General features: G+C 47.1%; 1 protein-coding gene and 1 pseudogene across 1 annotated transcript in view; one reads left to right on the forward strand and one right to left on the reverse strand.

Moving 5' to 3' along the window:
• Positions 1-6,409: 6,409 nt before the first annotated feature.
• Positions 6,410-8,298, reverse strand: LOC121486979 (annotated as a pseudogene).
• Positions 8,299-17,451: 9,153 nt separating this feature from the next.
• The window catches only part of SNX4 (sorting nexin 4), a 69,948-nt gene continuing 63,682 nt past the window's right edge, over positions 17,452-23,717 (forward strand). The window contains exon 1 of the mRNA XM_041763523.1: positions 17,452-17,619. Coding sequence (XP_041619457.1) covers positions 17,479-17,619 — 141 coding nt within the window. The 5' untranslated portion in view covers positions 17,452-17,478. The remainder of the gene's footprint in view (positions 17,620-23,717) is intronic.

The raw sequence follows: 23,717 nt of genomic DNA on the forward strand, positions 1-23,717 counted from the left end.
TTTCCAATCTGAATGCCTTATTTGCTTTTCTTGCTTTATTGCATTGGTTAGAACCTCCAGTGCAAAATGAAATAGAAGTAGAGAGAGCAAACATCTTGCCTTGTTCCTGATCTTAGAGCAAAGCAGTCTTTAATTAAGTATGACATTAGCTGTAGAGTTTTCATAGAAACTATCAGCTTGAGGAAATTCAGTTCCTACTTTGCTGAGAGTTTTTGTGTATTTTTTAAGATTTTATTTATTCATGAGAGACACACAGAGAGAGAGAGAGAGAGAGAGAGAGAGAGAGAGGCTGGGACACAGGCAGAGGGAGAAGCAGGCTCCATGCAGGGAGCCTGACATAGGACTTGATCCCCCAGTCTCCAGGATCAGGCCCTGGGCTGCAGGTGGCGGCGCTAAACCGCTGAGCCACCCAGGCTGCCCTGCTGAGAGTTTTTAATCAGGAATTGTTGGATGGGGATCCCTGGGTGGCGCAGCGGTTTGGCGCCTGCCTTTGGCCCAGGACGTAATCCTGGAGACCCAGGATCAAGTCCCACGTCAGGCTCCCGGTGCATGGAGCCTGCTTCTCCCTCTGCCTGTGTCTCTGCCTCTCTCTCTCTCTTACTGTGTGCCTATCATAATAAATAAATAAATAAATAAATAAATAAATAAATAAATAAATAAATAAATAAATAAATAAATGGTGTGCATCTTAAAAAAAAAAAGTATAATAAATTAAAAACCTCATGGTCTTAATCCTCCTTATGGCTAAATCACAAAGCATTATTGAAGAGTAGCCTTAGTAGAATTTGAAGCTTAAAGCCCTCCCTTGTTTTTTTAAGATTTTATTTAATTATTCATGAGAGACACAGGGGGAGGCAGAGACCTAGGCAGAGGGAGAAGCAGGCTCCCTGCAGGCAGTCCGATGTGGACTTGAGCCAAAAGCCGATGCTCAACCACAGCCACCTGGGTGCCCCCTAAAGTCCCCTTCTTAATTTTTTGTTCTGCTATTTTCCATTTATGAGACATTAGTCATCTAACCTACCTCTAAGAGTTTCCTTATATTTAAATTGGTAACAAGATTATGTTAACATCCAAGAAGGATTGGTATGTGCCTGAACCTGAGAGATACCTTCTTAAATTTTGCACCCTGAGTACCTTGCTTGCCTTATCCTAATCTGGCCATGCATTATGATACTGAATTCACTGTGTTCCTGGAAGTCACAGTATTGTCATTCTGAATCTAGTTCTTACTCTGAGAGACCTAGATTTTTCTGCAGTGAAATAGTGGAAAAAATTCTACATATCTAATTTCAAATTCCTTGAACCTGACTTGACATTTCAGCTCTGTCTTTTAATAGTTGGGTGGGGGTGCGGGGGAGGACACAAGGGACGATTATGAATTTAAAAAAATAACAGCTGTGGGATCTTTTTTATTTAACTTTCACAAACTGTAAAATGAAGAATAACAAAACTTATTTTACCTGCCTTATATAAGGTGTTTTGAAGCTCAGCATGGTGATGGATGAATAAATGCTTTAACTGCAAATCATCTCTCAAATATACAAAGTATTAGCATGCCAACTGTGAGAGCAGATCACTGCTAAAAGCTTGATGAATTCCTGCAAAACCCAGATGTACTGAAGAAATGACACAAAGATGTTCCAGGTCTCCAAATTCATTGAGCCCTTCCTTCCTTCCTTTGGTGAATAATGAATCACTGGTGAACCAATCACATACGTATTCAAAGAACTAAAGTAGATGAATGGTTGGCTCTGTATTAGGCCAAAAGTTGCATCTCAGAGTAAGCAACTTTCACTTGGTTTTCAAATGAATTTCATTCAAGTTCTCTTTAATCAAGGTTTAATGTATTATTAATAAAGTGTATGTACCTTAAGTGTACAATTCAGTGAGTTTTGACAATTGTATGTACCCATGTAATACCCACATCAAGTCAAGATATAGAATTCTTCTCCTCGCCCGCTTCTCCCTCTGCCTATGTCTCTGCCTTTCTCTCTGTGTCACTCATGAATAAATAAAAAATCTTTTAAAAATAAAAAAAATAAAAATAGGGGCAGCCCCGGTGGCTCAGCGGTTTAGCGCCTCCTACAGCTCAGGGCGTGATCCTGGAGACCCAGGATCGAGTCCCACATCAGGCTCCCTGCATGGAGCCTGCTTCTCCCTCTGCCTGTGTCTCTGCCTCTCTCTCTCTCCTCTCTCTTTTTTTTTTTTTTAAATTAATTTTTATTGGTGTTCAATTAACTCTCTCCTCTCTGTGTGTTCTCATGAATAAATAAATAAAATCTTTAAAAAAATAAAAAATAATAAAAAAAACTTTTCCCTTAACTCCGAAAGTTCCCTCAGGCCCCCCTCTAGTCAAATCCTCCACCCTGCCAGAGGTAACTGTTCTCATTTCTATCACAGAATATGAGTTTTGCTTATTTTGGACTTCATACAATGTAATCATACAGAATGTACTCTCTGAAAAACTTTATTTTTGTTATAGTAAGATTCTAGTTAAACAGGGCTCAGAGCTAGAGTATCCATGTTCCCTCGGCTATTTAAAAGCAGTGGTAACTTGAGATTTATATTTCCATTCACAGTTGTTATAATGTTTTTTTTATTTTTTTATATTTTCCTCTTTTATTTTTAAGATTCATTTATTTATTTTAGAGAGAGAGAGCTCACGAGCTGGGGTAGGGACAGAGAGAAAGGGAGAGAAGCAGATTCCCCACCAAGTGGAGCCCCAGGAATTGAAATTGTAACCCTGAGCTCATGACCTCAGCCAAAAACGCTTCACCAACTAAGCTGCCCGGGGACCCCACGGTTACTTTCCAATTGTCCTGGTTTTTCAGAACTACCCTCAAGTGCAATAAGGGAGGGAGTACTTAAGCAGGGAGTCAGAAATCTTAGGTTTCAGTATTTACTCTATTACTTTGGGCAAGCTCTTCGCTGTAAGGTCTGGCCCATCAGAACTTTTGACTTTTTATAATTTTAATCAAGTTTACTGTTAAAAATAGGCATTTCTCTTAAACATTTGAAACTGAATTTTCCATTTACGTGAGCTTTGGGGAAAATTTATACTTACTCCCTTTAGACCTGTTCTGCTGAGGAGACCTTTAGGTAGCCTGCGCTGTATGTAGCTTCTTCCAAATTGGGATGATATTGTGCAGCCCAGATACCAGGCTGAGATATTTCTAAAAACAAGTAATTCCAATTCTGGAAAACTCCTATCATGGTTAGCTCAAGGTAGTAGGAAAGCTAGGGACTGGAGTTGAGAAGCTGAAGCCATTTTTGTTTTGTTTTAAAGGACTACCTTTTTTTGTTTTTTAAGACTTTATTTATTTGAGAGAGAGATGGAGATAACGAGACAGGGATGCCTTGCTGGCTCAGTGGTTGAGTGTCTGTCTTTAGCTCAGCTCACGAATCTGCAGTCCCAGGATCGAATCCCCATCAGGCTCCCTGCACGGAGCCTGCTTCTCCCTCTGCCTGTGTCTCTGCCTCTCTCTCTCTCTCTTTCTGTCTCTGTCTCTCATGAGTAAATAAGTAAAACCTTAAAAAAAAAATAGTGGAGGTGAATTGAAGTGTGCAGGTGAGTATGAATTCTGAGGCCAAAAGGAAAGACTTGTCCTATATAATTCAGTTAATATTATTTGCTAAATATTTGATAACCAGCGAGCCTGGACCATGCCTAATGGTTGTGCTTAAATGGATCATTTCCTGCCATCTCTTTTATTTCCTGTCATCTCTCCATCATTTCCCGGTATGACTCGTCCTCGTACTCTGGGACATGATAATATTATGTTTGCCCAAAATATATCTGTTTCATGCCTTAGTGCTTCTCCCACGGTACTTCCATGACCCTTAACACCCCACTCACTCCACCTCCTGACCTACGTAAATTCTTCCCTCTTCCTTCTCTTGCTACCATTCCTGTTTGGATGAGGGCTCCCCTGTGTTCCTATGCTTATTACATAATATCATCATTGCTTTTTTTCTTTTTTTTTTATTTCTCTAAAACTTTATCCAAAGCTATTCACCTCACTTTTTTTTTTCCTTTAGATTTTATTTATTCATGAGAGGCAGAGAGAGAGAGGGGCAGAGACACAGGCAGAGGGAGAAGCAGGCTCCATGCAGGGCGCCTGATGTGGGACTTGATCCCGGGTCTCCAGGATCACGCCCTGGGCCGAAGGCAGGCGCTCAACCTCTGAGCCACCCAGGGATCCCCCTCACCTCAGTGTTAATAAGGTGTACAGTTAATGCTCTGTGCCAATATTACGAGGCTTGCCCATTGCCGGGAATGGACTTTGAGGAAAACCCATTTCCTGACACCCAAAAGTTAAATTACTCTTTTTGAAACATACCAAACTCGCAATACTTGTGAAAGTATTACATGCACCATTTTCCCATTGATCTTTATTTTTTAATTTTTTTAAAGATTTTATTTTTAAAAAATTTTATTTTTTTCATGAGAGAGACACACACACACACACACACACACAGAGACAGAGAGAGAGGCAGAGACACAGGCAGAGGGAGGAGCAGGCTCCATACAGGGAGCCCGACGCGGGACTCGATCCCAGGTCTCCAAGATCACACCTTGGGCCAAAGACAGGCACTAAACCTCTGAGCCACCCAGGGATCCCTCCCATTAATCTTAAATGTGAACTTTTTTTTTAAAGATTTTATTTATTTATTCATGAGAGACACAGAGAGAGGCAGAGACACAGGCAGAGGGAGAAGTAGGCTCCATGCAGAGAGCCTGATGCGGGACTCGATCCCGGGACCCCAGGATCACGCCCTGAGCCAAAGGCAGGCATCCAACCACTGAGCCACCCAGGGATCCCCCTTAAATGTGAACTTATATTATTAATCTACATCAGTGGATGTTAAAATGAAGTTATCTTAAGAAATTATGACTGTACAAATCAAAATACCACTAGTTAATATTAGACAAGAGTATTTTACAAACTACATATCACCTTGCACTTGGAAACATTACAGTTCATGTTTGTGTATGTTTATTTTAGATAACTGAAACTTCGCAGAATTTAACAGCAAATAAAGTTCAAAAAATTTAGTTCTGTGCATTAGTTCCAGCTATCTCTATTTTACAGTCTATAAGGCTCATGTCGTAGTTCAGCACCAAAAACATCTACAAAACTGTCTAACCAGTCTTCTTATTCATTTCATGTGATGGTTTTTGTTGTCTTTTTTTTTTTTTTTTTAAGGTGAAAGTCTGAAAAAATGCTTTATAAATCCTATTCCCAGATCCTGAAATGGAATACTTTTTTTGGCTGGTCATACTATATAAAATTTGGGTTGTCCTTCTATTTCTTTTTTTAATTTTTTTTTAATTTTTATTTATTTATGATAGTCACACAGAGAGAGAGGCAGAGACACAGGCAGAGGGAGAAGCAGGCTCCATGCACCAGGAGCCCGACGTGGGATTCGATCCCGGATCTCCAGGATCACGCCCTGGGCCAAAGGCAGGCGCTAAACCGCTGCGCCACCCAGGGATCCCTCTTTTTTTTTTTTTTTTTTAATATTTTATTTATTTGTTCATGAGAGACACGGAGAGGGAGAGGCAGAGACACAGGCAGAGGGAGAAGCAGGCCCCGACGTGGGACTCGATCCTGGGTCTCCAGGATCAGGCCCTGGGCTGAAGGAGGCGCTGAACTGCTGAGCCACCCGGCCTGCCCCTTCTATTTCTTTTCATTGAAAAGATACCAGAAAAGAGGAAAAGAAAGGAGAAGAACACTGACACCGTGGATGTATGTCAGTCTGTAAGTTGAATTTATAGCACTGAAGCATCACAGGTAACCTAATATTGTCCTGCACCCCATCCTTCTATTTTGTTTAAAAATTTTAAAAAACAGCCAGAAAAAAATGTTTTATCTATTCTTTATGGCGCGAGGAAGGATTGCAACAGCTTCCCTGCACCGCTGCGCTGCCGCCTGCACCTCGGGCCGGCGAGCCCGAACCGCACCCAGAGCTCCGGCCCTAGTCCGTGTGCCACGCGGCGTGTCCGGGCCGGGCCAGGCCGGCGGCCTCTCCGTGTCAGAGGTCATGACCGTCGGTGGACGCCGCCGGCCTGCATGTGAAGCAACACTCCAGTTCCTCCAGTTCCAGAACCAGTGTTCCCGTCCCAGCTCTTCTCCCTCTTGAGGATTTGTGACTTATAGGAACACAAGAGTGTGCTTGTCTTGCCATCTTCAAAGAGGGTTTGTGCACAGCACATTTTAAGGCTACATCCCCTAAATTAGAAACTTTTTTTTTCTCCCAAATCCCCAGGTACCTTCAGTAAGCTTGCTGGTTCAAAGAGCCACCGTCTGACGCTCTCTTCGCCTGAAGCACACGGTCGCGCCACCACATGTGGAAGCTGAGCTGTACCACCCGAGCGGCCGAGAGGCGAGGCGCGGGCCCTTCAGCATCACTCCCGAGCGTGTGGCCCGGCCGCACCACAGTAGGACACGGGTGAGCAAGATGGGCAGAGGCTCTGCCAAGAACACGATAGTGCGCCAGGCTTCATGTCAGTCACATAAAAGCTACACGACACGGAGTCCCTCACGGTTGTCCCCAGACGTGCCGCTCCCAGAACTATTCCCACACAGGCCTCGACCCCGACCCCAACCGGCGCTGAGGTGGAAGCAGGCCTCGCTGGGGACGGCGGCTCCGGGCTGTGCTGCCGGGCAGGGAGGCCTGGCACCTTGGCAGGACGTGGATGTGCTCAGGGGCTGCGCTGCAGCGTCCGGGCCCTGCTCCTTCACGCAGAGTATCGCCACTGGGCGACGGTCGCCGGGCACAGGTGCCCCGTCCACTCCGACGAGGTACCAGGTGGCTTCGAAGAGGGAGTCTACGGACCCCTGAGGGATGTAGCTGACCAGGTGACGAGTGTCCTCCCTGAGCTTCGTGTTCTCAGCAAACACATCTGCTGCCCCACAAGTTCTTGAGCCAAGCTCGATCTGAGGTCACCTCAACTGGCTGTTGTTTTTTCAAGAGCAGCCGCTGGTGTGGCGTCTTGTGCGACCGACGGAGCACAGGGAAGCAGCCAAGCCAGACCGTGAGAGAACACACCAGTCCTCCTGCCTGCCAGCTGCTGAGGGGAGGACTGAGCTAGAACAGAACTGAGGGAGCCGGACGCGTGATGTGTGCGGATTTCCATTTTGCTTCGACACGAGCAAAGATGCTTGGTTTTCTGACTGACGGGCTCAGCTCTAGGCTCCAGGGAGGCCTTTGCCACATCTCCGTCGGGGCAGGCATCTGCTGATTTCACATCCCCGAAGGCTTCCAGGCCACTGGCGACACGACTTTTATCTCTGTTCTGGTCGTTAAGGAAGTCATTCAGCAACATCCGAGTGAGAGGCTTCCGGGCCGCCTACAGCAGGGTGAGGGGAAGATCATGAAACCAAAATCATCCAAGGTAGAACCTTTATCATTTCCCTCCTGCCCCTGGATCTTTCGGCGGTAGACACAGCAGCAGCGGGCCGCGCTGGGGTAGCGCTGGATGGAGTTTCCCATCCACTACAGGCTAATCCGAAAGCAGGTCAGGCCTGTGGAAGTCTTAGGCATGTTGCGTGGGTCCCACCAAGTCCTCAGTCGAAGATTAAAGGCCCATTTGGCCCAATTAGCTGAGCAACAGCTCCCACTCCACCTGTGGGTCGAGCACGTCCTGGGGCACATGCAGCAACATCTCCCGCAACCAGCTGGGCCTACGGGCCATCAGGAGCTGCACCCACTCCAGTTACCCGCACGCTTTACATTCCTTCTGTACCTGCGCTCCCCGACTCCTCTAAGAGCTGCCTCAGGGGAGCCTGCACGGGTTTTGATCTGTCGATGATGCTCACTGTTCCGACTTCTCAGCGCCCAGTGCAGTCCTACGACAGGCTGCGGGTCTCCCTAGGACTGAACCACAGTCCGGCAAAGAGAGCCGATAGCTTCTTTGTGTGCAGAAGCCCAGCTTGGCCTGGCCCAAGCCGAGGGTAGACTTTCCAGCATCTACACCATCATACTTTTCCAACTCTGCTTGATCAACATATTGAGAAGGAAAATAGATCCCAAGGCAACAGTTCCCACAGCTCTTGGCCAGCAGGCTTCTGCATTCAAAGGGAGCGCCCAGCGCGGTGAGAGAGCTGTGGGACCACTAAGCACTGTGCTCTCCACGTCTGCCCCTCTGTTTCCTCCTCCAGGCACCCAACGTGATCCTGACCGTGACCACAGAAAGGGAGCAAAGGAGCGAGCCACGAAAGGGCAGTACGCGGGCCTCCCCTCCGCCACCAGCTTTATAGCTGCCCGCTTTTTTTCTTCTAAATGCCTTGCTTTTTAATGGAAAAACCAACTGATGCTCATTGTAACATTTCAAATGTTAGAGATGAGTATATAGAGATAAAGAACTTTCCTCCCGACGACTCCCATTCCCACTTGGAAGGATACCAAAGGGTGACTTTCCATACTTGAGAAAAAATTATTTAGGGGCACCTGGGTGGCTCAGCAGTTGAGCATCTGCCTTGGGCTCAGATCAGATCCCGTGGTGTTGGGATTGAGTCCCACATCGGGCTCCCTGCATGGAGCCGGCTTCTCCCTCTACCTGTGTCTGGGCCTCTCTCTCTGTGTCTCTCATGAATAAATAAATAAGATCTTTAAAAAAATTAATAGAATATAAGGGGTGCCTGGCTGTCTCAGTCAGTAGAGAATGAGACTCTTGATCTCATGAGTTTAAGCCCCACATTGGACATAGAGATTGCTTTAAAAAAATTTTTTTGTAGAATATAGCTAAAGTAGTTCTTGAAGGAAACCTCGTTTCAATGCTTATATTAAAAAAGAAGAAGAGTTTGGGGTGCCTGGCTGGCTCAGTCAGTACAGCAGGTGATTCTTGATCTAGGGGCTGTGAATTCAAGACCCAGTTGGGTGTAGAACCTACTAAAAAAAGAAGAAACGTTTATCATCAATGACCTAAGGTTCTACCTCAAGAAACTAAAGCAAAAGTAAACCCAAGACAAGAAAAATAAATTAATTAATAACAACAATAATAATAAAGAACAGAAATGAATATAGAGAAACCAGAGAGAAAAGGATCAAAGCCAAACGTTGGTTCTTTGAAAAACCAGCAACGAAGTTGTGAAGCCCTAACCTCATGGACCAAGAAAAAAAAAAAAAGAGAATATAAGTTACAGAATACAAATATCAGAACTAAAAAGGAGTTATGTATAGATCCTGCAGACATTAAAAGGATAAGAAAATATAATAAATTTATACAGATAAATTTGAAAGTTTGGATGAAACAAATTCCTTGAAAAGTAGAATTTTACCCAAACTGACACAAAATGAGACAAAATCTGAACAGCCATATATCTATTATGGAAGAATTTTAATTAATTATCAACACTTTCCCCACAAAGAAAGCTCCACGCACCTACTGTTTCAGTGATGATCTACGAGAAATTTGAGGAGGAGGTAACACTAACCTTACACAAACTTTATTGAAAAATAGAGAACATAACACTCTGAACTCATTTTGTGTAGCCAATAGTACCTGGATATCAAGACTTGACAAAGAAATTACAAAAAAAAGATAATTCTAGACCAATATCCTTTATGAATATAAATGCAGGCTACATAAATAGATCTGTCAAAATATGAGCTAACAGTAGTTGAAGTTTTTCTGGAGACAGCTCAAGATGCACAATATATACAACCATTCAGAAGATACTTGGACAATGTCTGTTAAAAGTGGGGATTTATGCACCCTCTGTTCTTAGATCCAGTTTCCTATATGGGCAAAGGGCAAGACCAAGTGAGTGTAGGTGTGCACAGTATTGAGGGTAAAAAACCAGGTTTCAAAAAAAATAAAATAAAATAAAATAAAAAAATAAAAAACCAGGTTTCATACAAAACATTGTGCAAGACTTTTTATTGTTTTATTTTCTCAAAAGATTTATTTATTTATTTATTTATTTATTTATTTACTTACTTACTTACTTATTTATTCATTTATTCATTTATTTATTTATGAGAGAGCATGAGCAGGGAGAGAGGCAGAGGGAGGAGTTGACTCCCCACTGAGCAGGGAGCCCCATGTGGGGCTTGACCCCAGGACTCCAGGATCACGACTGGAGCTGAAGGCAGATGCTTAACTGACTGAGCCACCCAGATGCCCCAAAACATTGTACAAGACCTATTCTTGGGATCCCTGGGTGGCGCAGCGGTTTAGCGCCTGCCTTTGGCCCAGGGCGCGATCCTGGAGACCCGGGATCGAATCCCACGTCGGGCTCCCGGTGCATGGAGCCTGCTTCTCCCTCCGCCTGTGTCTCTGCCTCTCTCTCTCTCTCTCTCTCTGACTATCATAAATAAATAAAAAATTAAAAAAAAAAAAAAAAGACCTATTCTTATTTTTATGGATTATATTTGTGTACATGTCCATGGTGGGGAAAGACTGTTCAAAAAATAGAGATAGTGATTGTTTCTGGATTTTGATATTATGATTTATTTATTTTTGTGAGAGAGAGAGAATGCACACACATGCCCACGTAGGGGGAGAGGGACAGGAGGGGACTCCCTGCTGAATGTGGACGAGGAGCGGATCTCAGGACCCTGAGATCATGACTTGAGCCGCAATCAAGAGTTGGGTGCTCAACTGACTGAGACCCTGAATTTTAAAAATGATGGTTTATGTTGTTTCTGAAGCAAGAGTAAAATTAATGATCAAAAGAAATAGTGCAATTCTTGTCCATGGTGGTGTTTACAAACCCTAGTCTGGATAGCCCTATGGTGGCAGGACCCTTCCTGTTGGCAGGAAGTTTATCATCAGCGAGCAAGGTGGACTTGATTTCTTCTGAACTTCCTTCTAATCTAATTGGGATTTTACGTTTTTGTAGACCGATAAGTTACTACGTATGTGACCCTATGACTCTGTAAATGTTAGTGCAAGTCTGTGTGTCTGTGAATGTATTGTGTCTTTGTGTGTCTGTGAAAATAGTGTCTTTTTTATTCTGTATTTTTAGTGCTTTAACATCGTGGGGACCTTGCTGATCCTTGAGAGATTGCTCCTCCCCGGGCTAGCCGATTTCTAGCTTACCCTTCAAGGCAAACCAACCAAACCAGAGCCCGTACCGCAAACATCTCCTTTATGGGCTCCTATACCCCAGGCCACGGTTCTCCTACCTAACCACCCCAAGGCCAGCTGCCAGACAACTAGGGAAACCCCTATAGCCCCGGAGCCCTCTGAATTTATTGAAGCTAGCCAATCCTAAACCTTTCTATACTCCGCGGCAGCATTTCTTCCCACAGATACCACAATAAAGGCTCCTAGGTGTGTCCCCCCTAACTCTGCCTCTCTCTGGTCCCTATTCCTGGGATTGCTGTGCCTCCTGTTTTTAGGGATCTGTGGCATTAAAAAACTTCTTTGATGGCCCTCGTTTCTGTGTCTGCATGTCTCACCATATAAAACAGTTCCTGCTGTTACAACAGTGGCTACATATGTATGTACCTAGATCTCTCCTCCTACTAAATTTGTTCAGAATAAACAAACATAGTTGGATGAGATTTTGTTCTGGCGGCAAAGCTGCAACCTCTAGGCTAGTTTCCCCTGAATGGGATCTATTTTATTCTTCTCAGAGCAGAGTCTCTACACATTTACTTGGGATGGTGGGGAGAGGAATAATTACGACCTCTGTCTAAGAAGTCATAAAGAAGTCATAAAAAATCTCCAAAAACAAAACACCCAAATCGATTGATGTATGATTTTGAAAAAGAAAGTACAACAAAACCCAAAACACACACACACACACACACACACACACACACACACACACTCAGAATCAGGTAATAAATCCTTAGCAACTTTTAGGCAGCCCTAGATTTCAAATAAAGATCGGGTGGTCTGATAGCTTATGAATATAACCCCTCCCCCTCCATTTCCAGAGTCCTTCGCCAGGCTCTTCTGAGCTTGCAAAATATCCTATTTACCCTGTAGATAGGCTGTTACCCATATTAGCTGATGGGCATCATTAGATTCACTTACGCCAAAACACCTTGGCCGATGACCTGCCACAGAGCTCCCTCTCAACCTATCTGGTTTCAGTTTCCTGCTTGTAAACAACTATTTGCTTCAGAAGACCTGTATTAAAGTGTATTTAAATTATCTGAGAGGGGGGATGCCTGGGTGGCTCAGTGGTTTAGATCCTGCCCTCGGCCCAGGGCCTAATCCTGGAGGCCCAGGATCAAGTCCCGAGCTAGGCTCCCTACATGGAGCCTGCTTCTCCCTCTGCCTGTGTCTCTGCCTCTCTCTGTGTGTCTCTCATGAATAAATAAACAAAATCTTTTTTTTTTCAATTTTTATTTATTTATGATAGTCACACACAGAGAGAGCGAGAGAGGCAGAGACATAGGCAGAGGGAGAAGCAGGCCCCATGCACCGGGAGCCCGACGTGGGATTCGATCCCGGGTCTCCAGGATCGTGCCCTGGGCCAAAGGCAGGCGCCAAACCACTGCGCCACCCAGGGATCCCTAAACAAAATCTTTATAAAAAAAAATAATCTGAGGGGGGGGAGAAGTATTTTTTCCCCAATATTTTATTTTTAAGTAACTACATCCAATATGGGACTTGAAGTTACAACCTTGAGATCAATAGTCTCATGCTCTACTAACTAAAGCCAACCAGATGCCCTGGGGAGAAATATTTTTATCCCATGGCAACTTTCATGATTTTTAGCTGCTGAAAATTCTAGTGCCTGGCTTGCTGTAGAATTTTCAGGGAGTTTTTCAAGCCATAGGGGTTTAGGGTATGGTTCTGTAGATTTTGCATGTATTTTCCAATACATGTATTCTCCACAGGCATACAGCCATGAATCAGTTTAGATGATCTCTTTGGCAGACAATGAGATTGCCTGGGCAGGTGTCTAATAAATATTTATTGCGTGCTTAGTTGAATAGATAGGAGCTTCACTCTGTCAGTCGTGGCTCTATGCTGCATAAAACAGAAACCAAATACTAGTCACATCAAACAGAGAAAATCCTGGAAAGGATCAGGAACTCACAGAATTAAGGCAGGTGATCTGGGGGTAGAAAATTTTAGAATCAGGTAGCTCTGGAGACTTGGCACGGAACCTACAGGAAATTCATGGCTTGAGAACAATTTGACCCTTGCACCATGACTGGCCCCATGGTGTCTCTAATCTCCAGGATCCCTTTTGACCCAAGATTCAAAGTTCCGGGACTTTCAGAATCCGAATGGCTGAGTTGAGGTAATTTGCCCACAGGTAGCAAAAGAAGAGTCGGAGCTCTTCAACTGCAGTGAGAGCCTGGAAGGAACATACTCAGACTTGGTTCCCAAAGGAGGCTTCACACAATGGGGAGTTTGCTAGGAAGGAAGGGGGTAATATTAATGGGAAAGGGCGAATTAGATATTACGCTGTGAGCAAGGATGAATGTCATCCACACTGACACTAAAGTGAGAGATGAGGTGGGGCTGGGGCTGGTTGCTGGTCAGGGTTGAAGGAGAAGTTGTTTGTAGTTTGGGAGGAAGAAGAACATGAGCTTCAGAAACCCTGGGTGGCCAGCAAGACAGCAGGGGAATCTCGGGGAGTGGGTAACCGAACCTGGATGGTGAGGAGCAGAGAATAGGTGTTCCATGGTGTTCTTTGGCTAACACAGGAGCTCAATACATACTTGTTAAATTCGTAACAAAGTGGAAATATAGATCACGCCATTCAGATAGAAGGAGACTGAAGTTCCTCTGGCTGGATGATGTGGGGAATGTGTCCCCACAGAGGTTGACACATCCTTAGGGCCAGCCTGGCGAGTCATCCCTCCTTTCCCATTCACCTGGAGGGAATAACCTCAAGCCCTCCCTCAGTAAGGGGTGTGTGTGGGGGTGGCGATGCTTACTCTGTCGATCTGAAGAATAGGGAGCATCTGTATCCAAAATGTCTATAGAGTTAGCATTGGACTTTCCCAGTCTTCAGCCAGACTAGAGTGACTTTTCCTTTATCTTCCAAAGAAATATACTTCTACCTCTAGGTTATGTGGTAAGAAATCAAACCTCAATTTCTGCCAATTATTTTCCTCCTTTCCCAGAAGCGTCTCTCTTTCCTCTCCTCCATGCAGAGCAGCATGGCCCAAATGCTTGGATACTGATGTCCTATAAGTCTGGGTTTGAATCTCAGGTCTTCCCCTTATTTGATCGCTGTGTGTCAAACATTACCCAAGCCTGCTTCTTTTCCTGTGAAATGGGGGAAATAATGTTTCTCTTGCAAGGAGCATCATGAAAATGTATGTTAAAACGCCATATAGATTAAAAAAAAAAAAAAAAAGCTTCAGGCCAGGGCTGCCTAGCTGGCTCAGGCAGTAGAACATGTGACTCCTGATTTCAGGGTCACGAGTTCAAGCCCCACATTCAGCATGGAGCTTTATTTTAAAATAAAATAAGATAAAAATTTAAAAAAATGTTTGAATTTAAAAAACCCATAAAACCCACATGGCAGGTTGTGCAAAAGATGGTGAAGAAGTTGCAGACACCACCTCTTCTCCTATCCTAGGCTTTTTAAAGATTTTACTTATTTATTCATGAGAGACACAGAGACACAGGCAGAGGGAGAAGCAGGCTCCTCACAGGAAGCCCAATGCGGGGACTCGATCCCCGGGACCCCAGGATCACACCCTGGGCGAAAGGCAGATGCTCAACCTCTGAGCCACCCAGGCGTCGCTACCCTAGGCTTTTTTTTTTTTTTTTAACCCTAGGCTTTTTAAACACTAGTTATTGTCTCTATCAAAAAGAGTATTAGCTTATAGGCAGCCCCAAAGGCGAGACATATTATCTAGTGGATAGAAATAATAATTTTTGAGGAATATCATGTTTTATAATAGAGCAGAAATAATTCCTCATGCACTATCAAAGCTTAAATACAATTTCTCTTAAAATCTCCCAATTCCTGTTTAGCTTAAGGAACAGTTTAGGTACACAAAGATGTTATATAGAGGGATGGTCATGGCAGTGTTGTTTATAAAGGTAAAGCTTGAAATCAACTTAAATTGGTAAGTATAGAGGGATGTGTGACTGGCTCAGTCAGTGGAGCATGCAACTCTTGATATCGGGTTTTTGAGTCCAATGTTGGGTGTAGAAATTATTAAAAATAAAATCTTGGGGCACGTGGGTGGCTCAGTTGGTTAAGTATCTGCCTGCAGCTCAGGTCGTGATCCCAGGGTCCTGGCATCAAGCTCCACATCAGGCTCCCTGCTGAGTGGGGTGTCTGCTTCTCCCTCTCCCTCTCTCTCTGTCCCCCTTCCTCTACCTGTGTTCTCTTCCTCTTTGTCTCAAATAAATAAATAAATAAAATCTTTAAAATTTATAACTATAGAGAATAATAATGTTTTTTTAAATTTTTATTTATTTATGATAGTCACAGAGAGAGAGAGGCAGAGACACAGGCAGAGGGAGAAGCAGGCTCCATGCACCAGGAGCCTGACGTGGGATTCGATCCCAGGTCTCCAGGATCGCACCCTGGGCCAAAGGCAGGCGCCAAACCGCTGCGCCACCCAGGGATCCCGAGAATAATAATGTTAAATTTTAGTAATTTTGGGGACGCCTGGGTGGCTAAGTGGTTGAGCATCTGCCTTCGGCTCAAGGCGTGATCCTGGAGACCCGGGATCAAGTCCCACATCGGGCTCCCTGCGTGGAGCCTGCTTCTCCCTCTGCCTGTGTCTCTGACTCTCTGTCTCTCTCTATGTCTATCATAAATAAATAAAAATAGAATCTTAAAAAAAAATGTTTCCTGGGGTGCCTTGGGTGGCTCACCTGGTCGAGCATCTGCCTTTGGCTCAGGTAGCGATCCCAGAGTTCTGAGTGGGGTGCCTGTGTCTGCCTCTCCCTCTGCTGCTCCCCACTCTTGTGCGCCCTTTCTCTCTCCTTCTCACAAAGAAAATCTTTTATTTTTATTTATTTATTATTATTTTTTAAAGATTCTATTTATTTACTCATGAGACACAGAGAGAGAGAGAGAGAGGCAGAGACGGGCAGAGGCAGAAGCAGGCTCCATGCCGGGAGCCTGACATGGGACTCAATCTTGGGACCCCAGGATCATGCCCTGGGCCAAAGGCAGGTGCCAAACTGCTAAGCCACCCAGGGATCCCCATAAAATCTTAAAAAAAAAAAGTTTCCTGAGAATTTGCCTAGCATGAGTAATCCTTGATAAACTGACAAAATGCCATTTGAAAGATGAGTAAATGGCCAGAGAGGGGGAAAAAAAAAGACAGGTCCCTTGCCTTAAAAAAAGTCCAAACTCCAGTTGGGGCAGATAGACATGTAAATAAATCGTAAAATAATACGAGAAAGGTCTTTACCCATTTATTAACAAAGTGATATTAGCATTTGGACTTTATGACTTGAGGTTTTAGGGATGAATGGGAAACTCGCCGGGTGGAGGGACGGGGCAGAGAAAGCAATCCAGGAAGAGCAAATGGAACGTCACAGCTTGAAACAGCTAAGGATTTGGGCAGAAAGATCACTTTCTGTCCTTGAAAAATTGACGACCAGACTTGGTATGGAAGGAACGGGAGCTACCACACAGCCTGGTGCACCCAGTGAGCATTTCCCCTTAGGTAACCATGGTGAGTGCTTGTCAAGGAAGTGGGTTCTGAAAATTCGGTAAGAGATGGTTATAGAAGATGCTCAGGGGGGATCCCCGGGGGCTCAGCGGTTTGGCGCCTGCTTTCGACCCAGGGCGTGACCCCGGGGTCCTGGGATCGAGTCCCGCATCGGGCTCCTTGCATGGGGCCTGCTTCTCCCTTTGCCTGGGTCTCTGCCTCTCTCTCTGTGTCTTTTATTAATGAATAAATAAAATCTTTAAAAAATAATAATAAGGGCCGCCCGGCTGGCTCAGCGGTTTAGCACCACCTTCCGCCCAGGGCGTGACCCCGGGGTCCCGGGTTCGAGTCCCGCATCGGGCTCCCTGCATGGAGCCTGCTGCTCCCTCTGCCTGGGTCTCTCTCTCTCTCCCTCTCTGTGTCTCTCATGAATAAATAAATAAAATCTTAAAAACAAAAAAAAGAAAATGACCAGAGATCTCCAGGGCTTCATGAAGCTCAACAGATTTCAAGCGCCGCTGGTGCCAAGCGCCCCACTTGCTCCCTTGTCTCCAGCACTCGCAGGTGCTGCCTTTTGCTGAATGTGTTGCTCCACCTGCTAAAAGTTTTCCGTTGGAACCGGCCAGGCGGGAGACCCAGAGGCGAGGGCGGGGAGGTGAGACCGCGGCCTCCGATCTCTGTGGAGATCCCGGGTCTCGTCGCGGCCGGACAGCCGGGATGTTCCCCCTCCCCTCCCCCCCACCCCCCTCCCGCCCCCGGCTCAGCAGCCGCGCAGCTCCCGCCCCGGGAGCCTCTCGGCCGGCGGGCGGTCAGCGGCGGGGCCGGGGGCGGGGCCAGGGAGGGGCGGGGCCGGGGCCAGGGGGCGGGGCCGGGGCGCGCGGCCCGCGGCGCAGGCGCAGTGGGGCGCCGCGCCGACCTGCAGCCATGGAGCAGGCACCTCCCGACGCCCCGCGGCAGTTGCAGCCGGCGCCCCTAGAGCCGCTGGGGCTCCCCGACGCGGGGCTGCAGGCCGCGGCCGGTGAGGAAGAGGAGGGGGCCCGAGAGGAGGGCCCCGGGGACGGCACGGTGAGGAGGACGGGCGGCCGGCGGCGCGGGGCCTGGTGTCGGGGCCTAGCGGGTCCCCCCGTGGGCTCGGCCGGGGAGGCCGCGGTGGCCGGACGGGGCCGGGCGCTCGGGGACGGGGCTGCGTGGGGAGGGGGGCTCCGTGGGGAGGGGGGCTCCGTGGGCAGCAGGGCCTCGGGGACGGGGCTGCGTGGGGAGGGGGCTGCGTGGGGGGCAGGGGGGCCTCGGGGAGAGGGCTCCGTGGGGGGCAGGGCCTCGGGGACGGGGCTGCGTGGAGAGGGGGCTGCGTGGGGGGCAGGGGGGCCTCGGGGAGGGGGCTCCGTGGGGAGGGGGCTCCGTGGGCAGCAGGGCCTCGGGGACGGGGCTGCGTGGGGAGCAGGGGGGCCTCGGGCAGGGGGGCTGCGTGGGGGGCAGGGGTGCCTCGGGGAGGGGGCTCCGTGGGGAGGGGGCTCCGTGGGCAGCAGGGCCTCGGGGAGGGGGCTGCGTGGGGAGGGGGCTGCGTGGGGGGCAGGGGGGCCTCGGGGACGGGGCTGCGTGGGGAGGGGGCTGCGTGGGGGCAGGGGGGCCTCGGGGAGGGGGGCTGCGTGGGGGGCAGGGGGGCCTCGGGCAGGGGGCTGCGTGGGGAGGGGGCCTCGGGGAGGGAGGCTGCGTGGGGAGCAGGGGGGCCTCGGGCAGGGGGGCTGCGTGGGGAGGGGGGCCTCGGGGAGGGGGGCTGCGTGGGGAGCAGGGGGGCCTCGGGCAGGGGGGCTGCGTGGGGGGCAGGGGTGCCTCGGGGAGGGGGCTCCGTGGGGAGGGGGCTCCGTGGGCAGCAGGGCCTCGGGGAGGGGGCTGCGTGGGGAGGGGGCTGCGTGGGGGCAGGGGGGCCTCGGGGAGGGGGCTGCGTGGGGGGCAGGGGGGCCTCGGGGACGGGGCTGCGTGGGGAGGGGGCTGCGTGGGGGGCAGGGGGGCCTCGGGGACGGGGCTGCGTGGGGAGGGGGCTGCGTGGGGGCAGGGGGGCCTCGGGGAGGGGGCTGCGTGGGGGGCAGGGGGGCCTCGGGGACGGGGCTGCGTGGGGAGGGGGCTGCGTGGGGGGCAGGGGGGCCTCGGGGACGGGGCTGCGTGGGGAGGGGGCTGCGTGGGGAGGGGGGGCCTCGGGGAGCGCCGCGGGAAGGAGGGAGGGTCGGCGGCGTGGAGGCCCCGGGGCTGCCGGGCTGCAGCAGGTGCGGCGGCGGAGCGCGGGCTTGGGGGATGCTCTGGCCGTGCGGAGGCGGCGGAGGGGAAGGGAAGGGGCCCGGGGACCACGTGGGGGCCTGAAAAGGCTGGTGGGCTCGGTGCCGCCGCCAGGGAATTAAGCGACTGTCGGATTCCAGAAGAGGCACGAGTTAAACAAACTCCGCGTTTGCCCGCAGTTTCCTCGCTGGAGGCTGGGCCGCCTTTCCCGGTGCTTCCCGGGGGAGGCCGGTCGTCCGTGCCCCTGCCCCTGCCCCTGCCCCTGCCCCTGCCCCTGCCCTGGGAAGGCCCTGGCAGCTACGTGTTCCTTGCGTGAGGAGACGAGAAAACGCAGCATTTTGTGTCTGTGGTTGCTTGGGTTGCGGAGGTGTTTGCACGCAGAGCGAGGTGTTTGCACGCAGACCGCAGGCAAGGTGGGCCCGGGTGGGGGGGGGCGCTGACGGCTGAGCAGGTGTTAGAGCTGTGACGAGGCCGCCCGTTCTTACGGTGGATGGATAAGGGGACTTGCACTTGTTTGCTGAATGTAACTAGAAAGACTATTTTTAAAAAAAAAATTATTTATTTATTCATGAGAGACACAGAGAGGCAGAGACACACGCAGAGGGAGAAGCAGGCTCCATGCAGGGAGCCCCACGCGGGACTCGATACCCGGACCCCGGGGTCACGACCTGGGCTGAAGGCAGGTGCTAAGCCGCTGAGCCACCCGGGCTGCCCTAGAAAGACTCTTTTAAAAAGTTTATAGAGACCAGATAACCAGGAATTTCATACATAGTAGTTAGAAGATTTGGCCTTCTTGGGGAAATGTGGGTGCATATAGGTCACCATGAAAACTTTTTTGGGTGAATTTTAAGTTTTTCATTTAATTTTTTTCCCCCAAAATGTAGAATTATTTGTGGAAAAGTCAGGATTGCATATTAAATGTGAGAGAAGTATGTGTATTCCATAGTTCATAAATTCGGCTCCTACATGATTTGCCTTTTTTTTTTTTTAAAAGCTTTTATTTATTTATTCATGAGAGACACAGAGAATGAAGCAGAGACACAGGCAGAGGGAGAAGCAGGATCCATGCAGGGAGCCCGACGTGGAACTGGATCTCGGGACTCCAGGATCAGGCCCTGGGCTGAAGGCAGCGCTAAACTGCTGAGCCACCCAGGGGTCCCCATGATTTGCTCTTTATGCATTTCCATCTGTGACTTAGTTTTTGTGTTTCCCTGTAAAAAAACAAAACAAAACCAAACAAAGAACTTTTATTGTGAAGTACATCATCCTTGCAGAGAAGGTATGTCACAAAATAATAAGTAATTATCCCACAAAATAACTGAAGCCCTCCTGTGTTCTCCCGGGTTACAGCTTACTCCCTCCACCACAGAGGTAACCTGTAATCTGCATTTTGTATTAACTGGTTCTTTTGCTTTTCTTATATATGTTACCATATGTATCCCTAAACAACGTATTTTTATTTTTTTAAGATTTTATTTATTCATGAGAGACACAGAGAGGCAGAGACACAGGCAGAGGGAGAAGCAGGCTCCATGCAGGGAGCCCAATGCGGGACTCGATCCCAGGACCCCAGGGTCACAACCTGAGCCAAAGGCAGACACTCAACCACTCAGCCCCGCCCCCCCCCCCCCCCAGGCATCCCTAAACAACATATTATTTAGTTTTACTTGGTTTTGAAATTTACATAAGTGATATAATTTTTTTGTTATTTCCTCTTAGCTATACATGTTTTTGGGATTCATCCAAAATGTGGCTTAATTCATTTATATTCACAATTCTGTCATCTGCCATTTTATAGATATTCTGCGGTTGATTTCTTCTTGTGTTTACAGACATTATTACAAGATCCTTGCTATTTCTAAAAATTACTATCGTTAACTTCTTCCATATCTTTTGGGTGCAAATGTTTAATATAGATTTAGTTGTGGGGTTGCTGGATTGTGGGTTATTAGCACATTCGACTCTAGTAGGTGATACCAAATCCCTTACCAGTTTATTTTCCCATCAGCAGTGCCTGACGCTTTCTGTCTTTATCAACACTTAATATTTTCAGACCTTAAAATGTTTGCCAATCTCTTGGGTATATGGAAAAGCAATTTTAGATTGTTTCAAAAGGCAAGAATCACATCTTTCGTTGGCAACATCATGAGTTTAATTTTGATTTGATTATGATGATAAAAATTTTGTTGGAGCACCTGGCTGGCTCAGTTGGTAGAGCATGTGACTCTTGATCTCATGATTCTAAGTTCGAGCCTCGCGTTGGATGTAGAGATTACTTAAAATTTTTTTTAAGATTTTTTTTTTTTTTGGTAATTTTTTTAGTGAAAGCCTTTAGGTAATTAACATGAAGTCACAACTGTAGTATAAACTCCGTTTATCTTAATTTAAAAGTGATTATAAATACCTCATTAAAAAACTTATGTATATTCATTTTAAGATATTTGAAAACCCGGGGGATCCCTGGGTGGCGCAGCAGTTTGGCACCTGCCTTTGGCCCAGGGCACGATCCTGGAGACCCGGGATCGAATCCCACGTCGGGCTCCCGGTGCATGGAGCCTGCTTCTCCCTCTGCCTGTGTCTCTGCCTCTCTCTCTCTCTGTGTGACTATCATAAATAAATTAAAAAAAAAAATTAAAAAAAAAAAAGATATTTGAAAACCCAAAGATGCTATCCTACAGTAAAAATTGTATTACCTGACATTTTAGGAAAATGTTTGTAAATGTACCATTCATCAGTGACCAGACTTCTGGGGCTTTTCATTTATTTTCTTTTCTTTTTTAAGATTTTATTTATTTGTTCATGAGAGATACAGAGAGAGAGGCAGAGACATAGGCAGAGGGAGAAGCAGGCTCTGGTCTGACCCTGGGATCACCACCTGAGCTGAAGGCAGATGCTCAACCACTGAGCCACCCATGCGCCCCAACCTATGGGGTTTCTTTTCTTTTCTTTTTTTTTTTTTAAAGATTTTATTTATTTATTCATGAGAGACACAGAGAGAGAGACACACAGGCAGAGGGAGAAACAGGCTTCATGCAGGGGGTCCGACATGGGACTCGATCCCAGGGCTCCAGGATCACACCCTGGGCCAAAGGTGGTGCTAAACTGCCGAGCCACCCATATGGGGTTTCTTAAAGCAGTTCCCTATAGTGATTTTTTTTTTTAAGATTTTTATTTTATTTATTCATAGAGACACAGAGAGAGAGAGAGAGAGGCGCAGACACACACAGGCAGAGGGAGAAGCAGGCTCCATGCAGAGATCCCGGGTCTCCAGGATCATGCCCTGGGCAGCAGGCAGTGCTAAACTGCTGCACCACTGGGGCTGCCCTAATTTAGTGATTCTAAATGGATTTGTCCAGTCCATTTGGACGAATATTTTCAGAATCAATTATTTCAGAATCAGGAGTTTAAACACATACATTCACTTATACTGTATGTTTTGTCTCCTTCCTGTCAAAACCCCCAAGTCCATCCCTAGAGGGTCATCTACTCCCTTTCAATCCTTTTTTTTTTAATATTTTAAAAATTATTTTAAGATTTTATTTTTAAGTAATCTCCATACCCACTATGAGGCTTGAACTCATGACTCTGATATCAAGAGCCATGGTATGCTGTACCAACTGAGACAGCCAGGCGCCCCTACTCTTTCCTCTTCTATCTCCTCTTCTCCAGTCGAGAAGTATTGCAATAACCTTTACCATGTTATTGCTGTTATTGATAGGACTGTGGTCTGAGCAGAAAGGTAAGTTAGATTTGTTGTTTGTGTGTGCAATGGACAGTAAGCTCTACTTTTCATTTAATTCTGTAATTTGGGGATCCCTGGGTGGCTCAGCGGTCTAAACCTGAGCTCAGGTCATGATCCTGGAGTCCCGGGCCCAAGTGTCGCGTTGGGCTCCCTGCATGGAGCCTGCTTCTCCCTCTGCCTGTGTCTCTACCTCTCTCTCTCTGTCTCTCATGAATAGATAAATAAAATCTTTTTAAAAAAAATCTGTAAATTACCCCAAAAGACAGATAAAGATGGGGAAGCAGAGGTTCAGAGAGAAGTAATTTTGCCAAGGTCACAAGTGAGTCAGTGGTATGGCTGGGATTTGAGCCCAGGTTGTCCTGGCTTTGGAATCAGTGCTCTTTCCAGTAAACCATGCTGCTTCATTCCAAGGAAAAAAAGTTAAAAATAGACTTGTTAATTGCTTCAATACTGGATTTAAGTGTTTTAGTTTAAGTTGCAACTTTAAGGAGAAAAAGGGTGAAAGATGTGTGGATTTATCAAGCAGTTTTGTACCACAAAAATATCTGTGCAGATGGTGTGTAGAGATGCAGAAAGCTTGCCTCATCGTGCTTATTTTTGACTACAGACTTGGGCAGTAATTTATACCAGTTGCCCCTAGGGGTAACTTTGAAAACCCAAAGATGTAATAGAAACAATCACTGCCTGAATCTCAAATCTACTTTGGTTTTAAATCAAGACTTTTAAAATTCTGCTGTCAGCTCTTCTGTAATCTTATTTTTCTTTCTGTGAGTCCTTCAGTCCTTTTCCTTTCCATTGTTGGATGAGAAGTCTCTTTTTTTTCCTTTCATACTTTCTCCCCCTGTAGGGAAGAGTGCATTTCTTTTACAGTATTGTCAGTTCTATTTAAAATAATTTAGAAAATGGAAAAATGAGCGAGGAATCCAACCTCCAAGAAAAGTAGCAATTAGTCCTGGCAGAAGAGGGATGAAACAGCAAGGGAATGGAAGCAAGAGAACTTTTTTTCAGGCCAGAAGATTCCATTGCATTGATAGTTAAGTGTTTGTCCAGAGAAAATTCATTGCCTGAGGGAGTCATGAGTGATTTTTCAGGGAGTGCACTCTAGGCCTGGGAGTACCCGTGGGGGCAAAGAGTTCTTGTGCAACTGGTG

The sequence above is a fragment of the Vulpes lagopus genome, chromosome 1, assembly GCF_018345385.1.
Source record: "Vulpes lagopus strain Blue_001 chromosome 1, ASM1834538v1, whole genome shotgun sequence".
NCBI classification, from domain to species: domain Eukaryota; kingdom Metazoa; phylum Chordata; class Mammalia; order Carnivora; family Canidae; genus Vulpes; species Vulpes lagopus.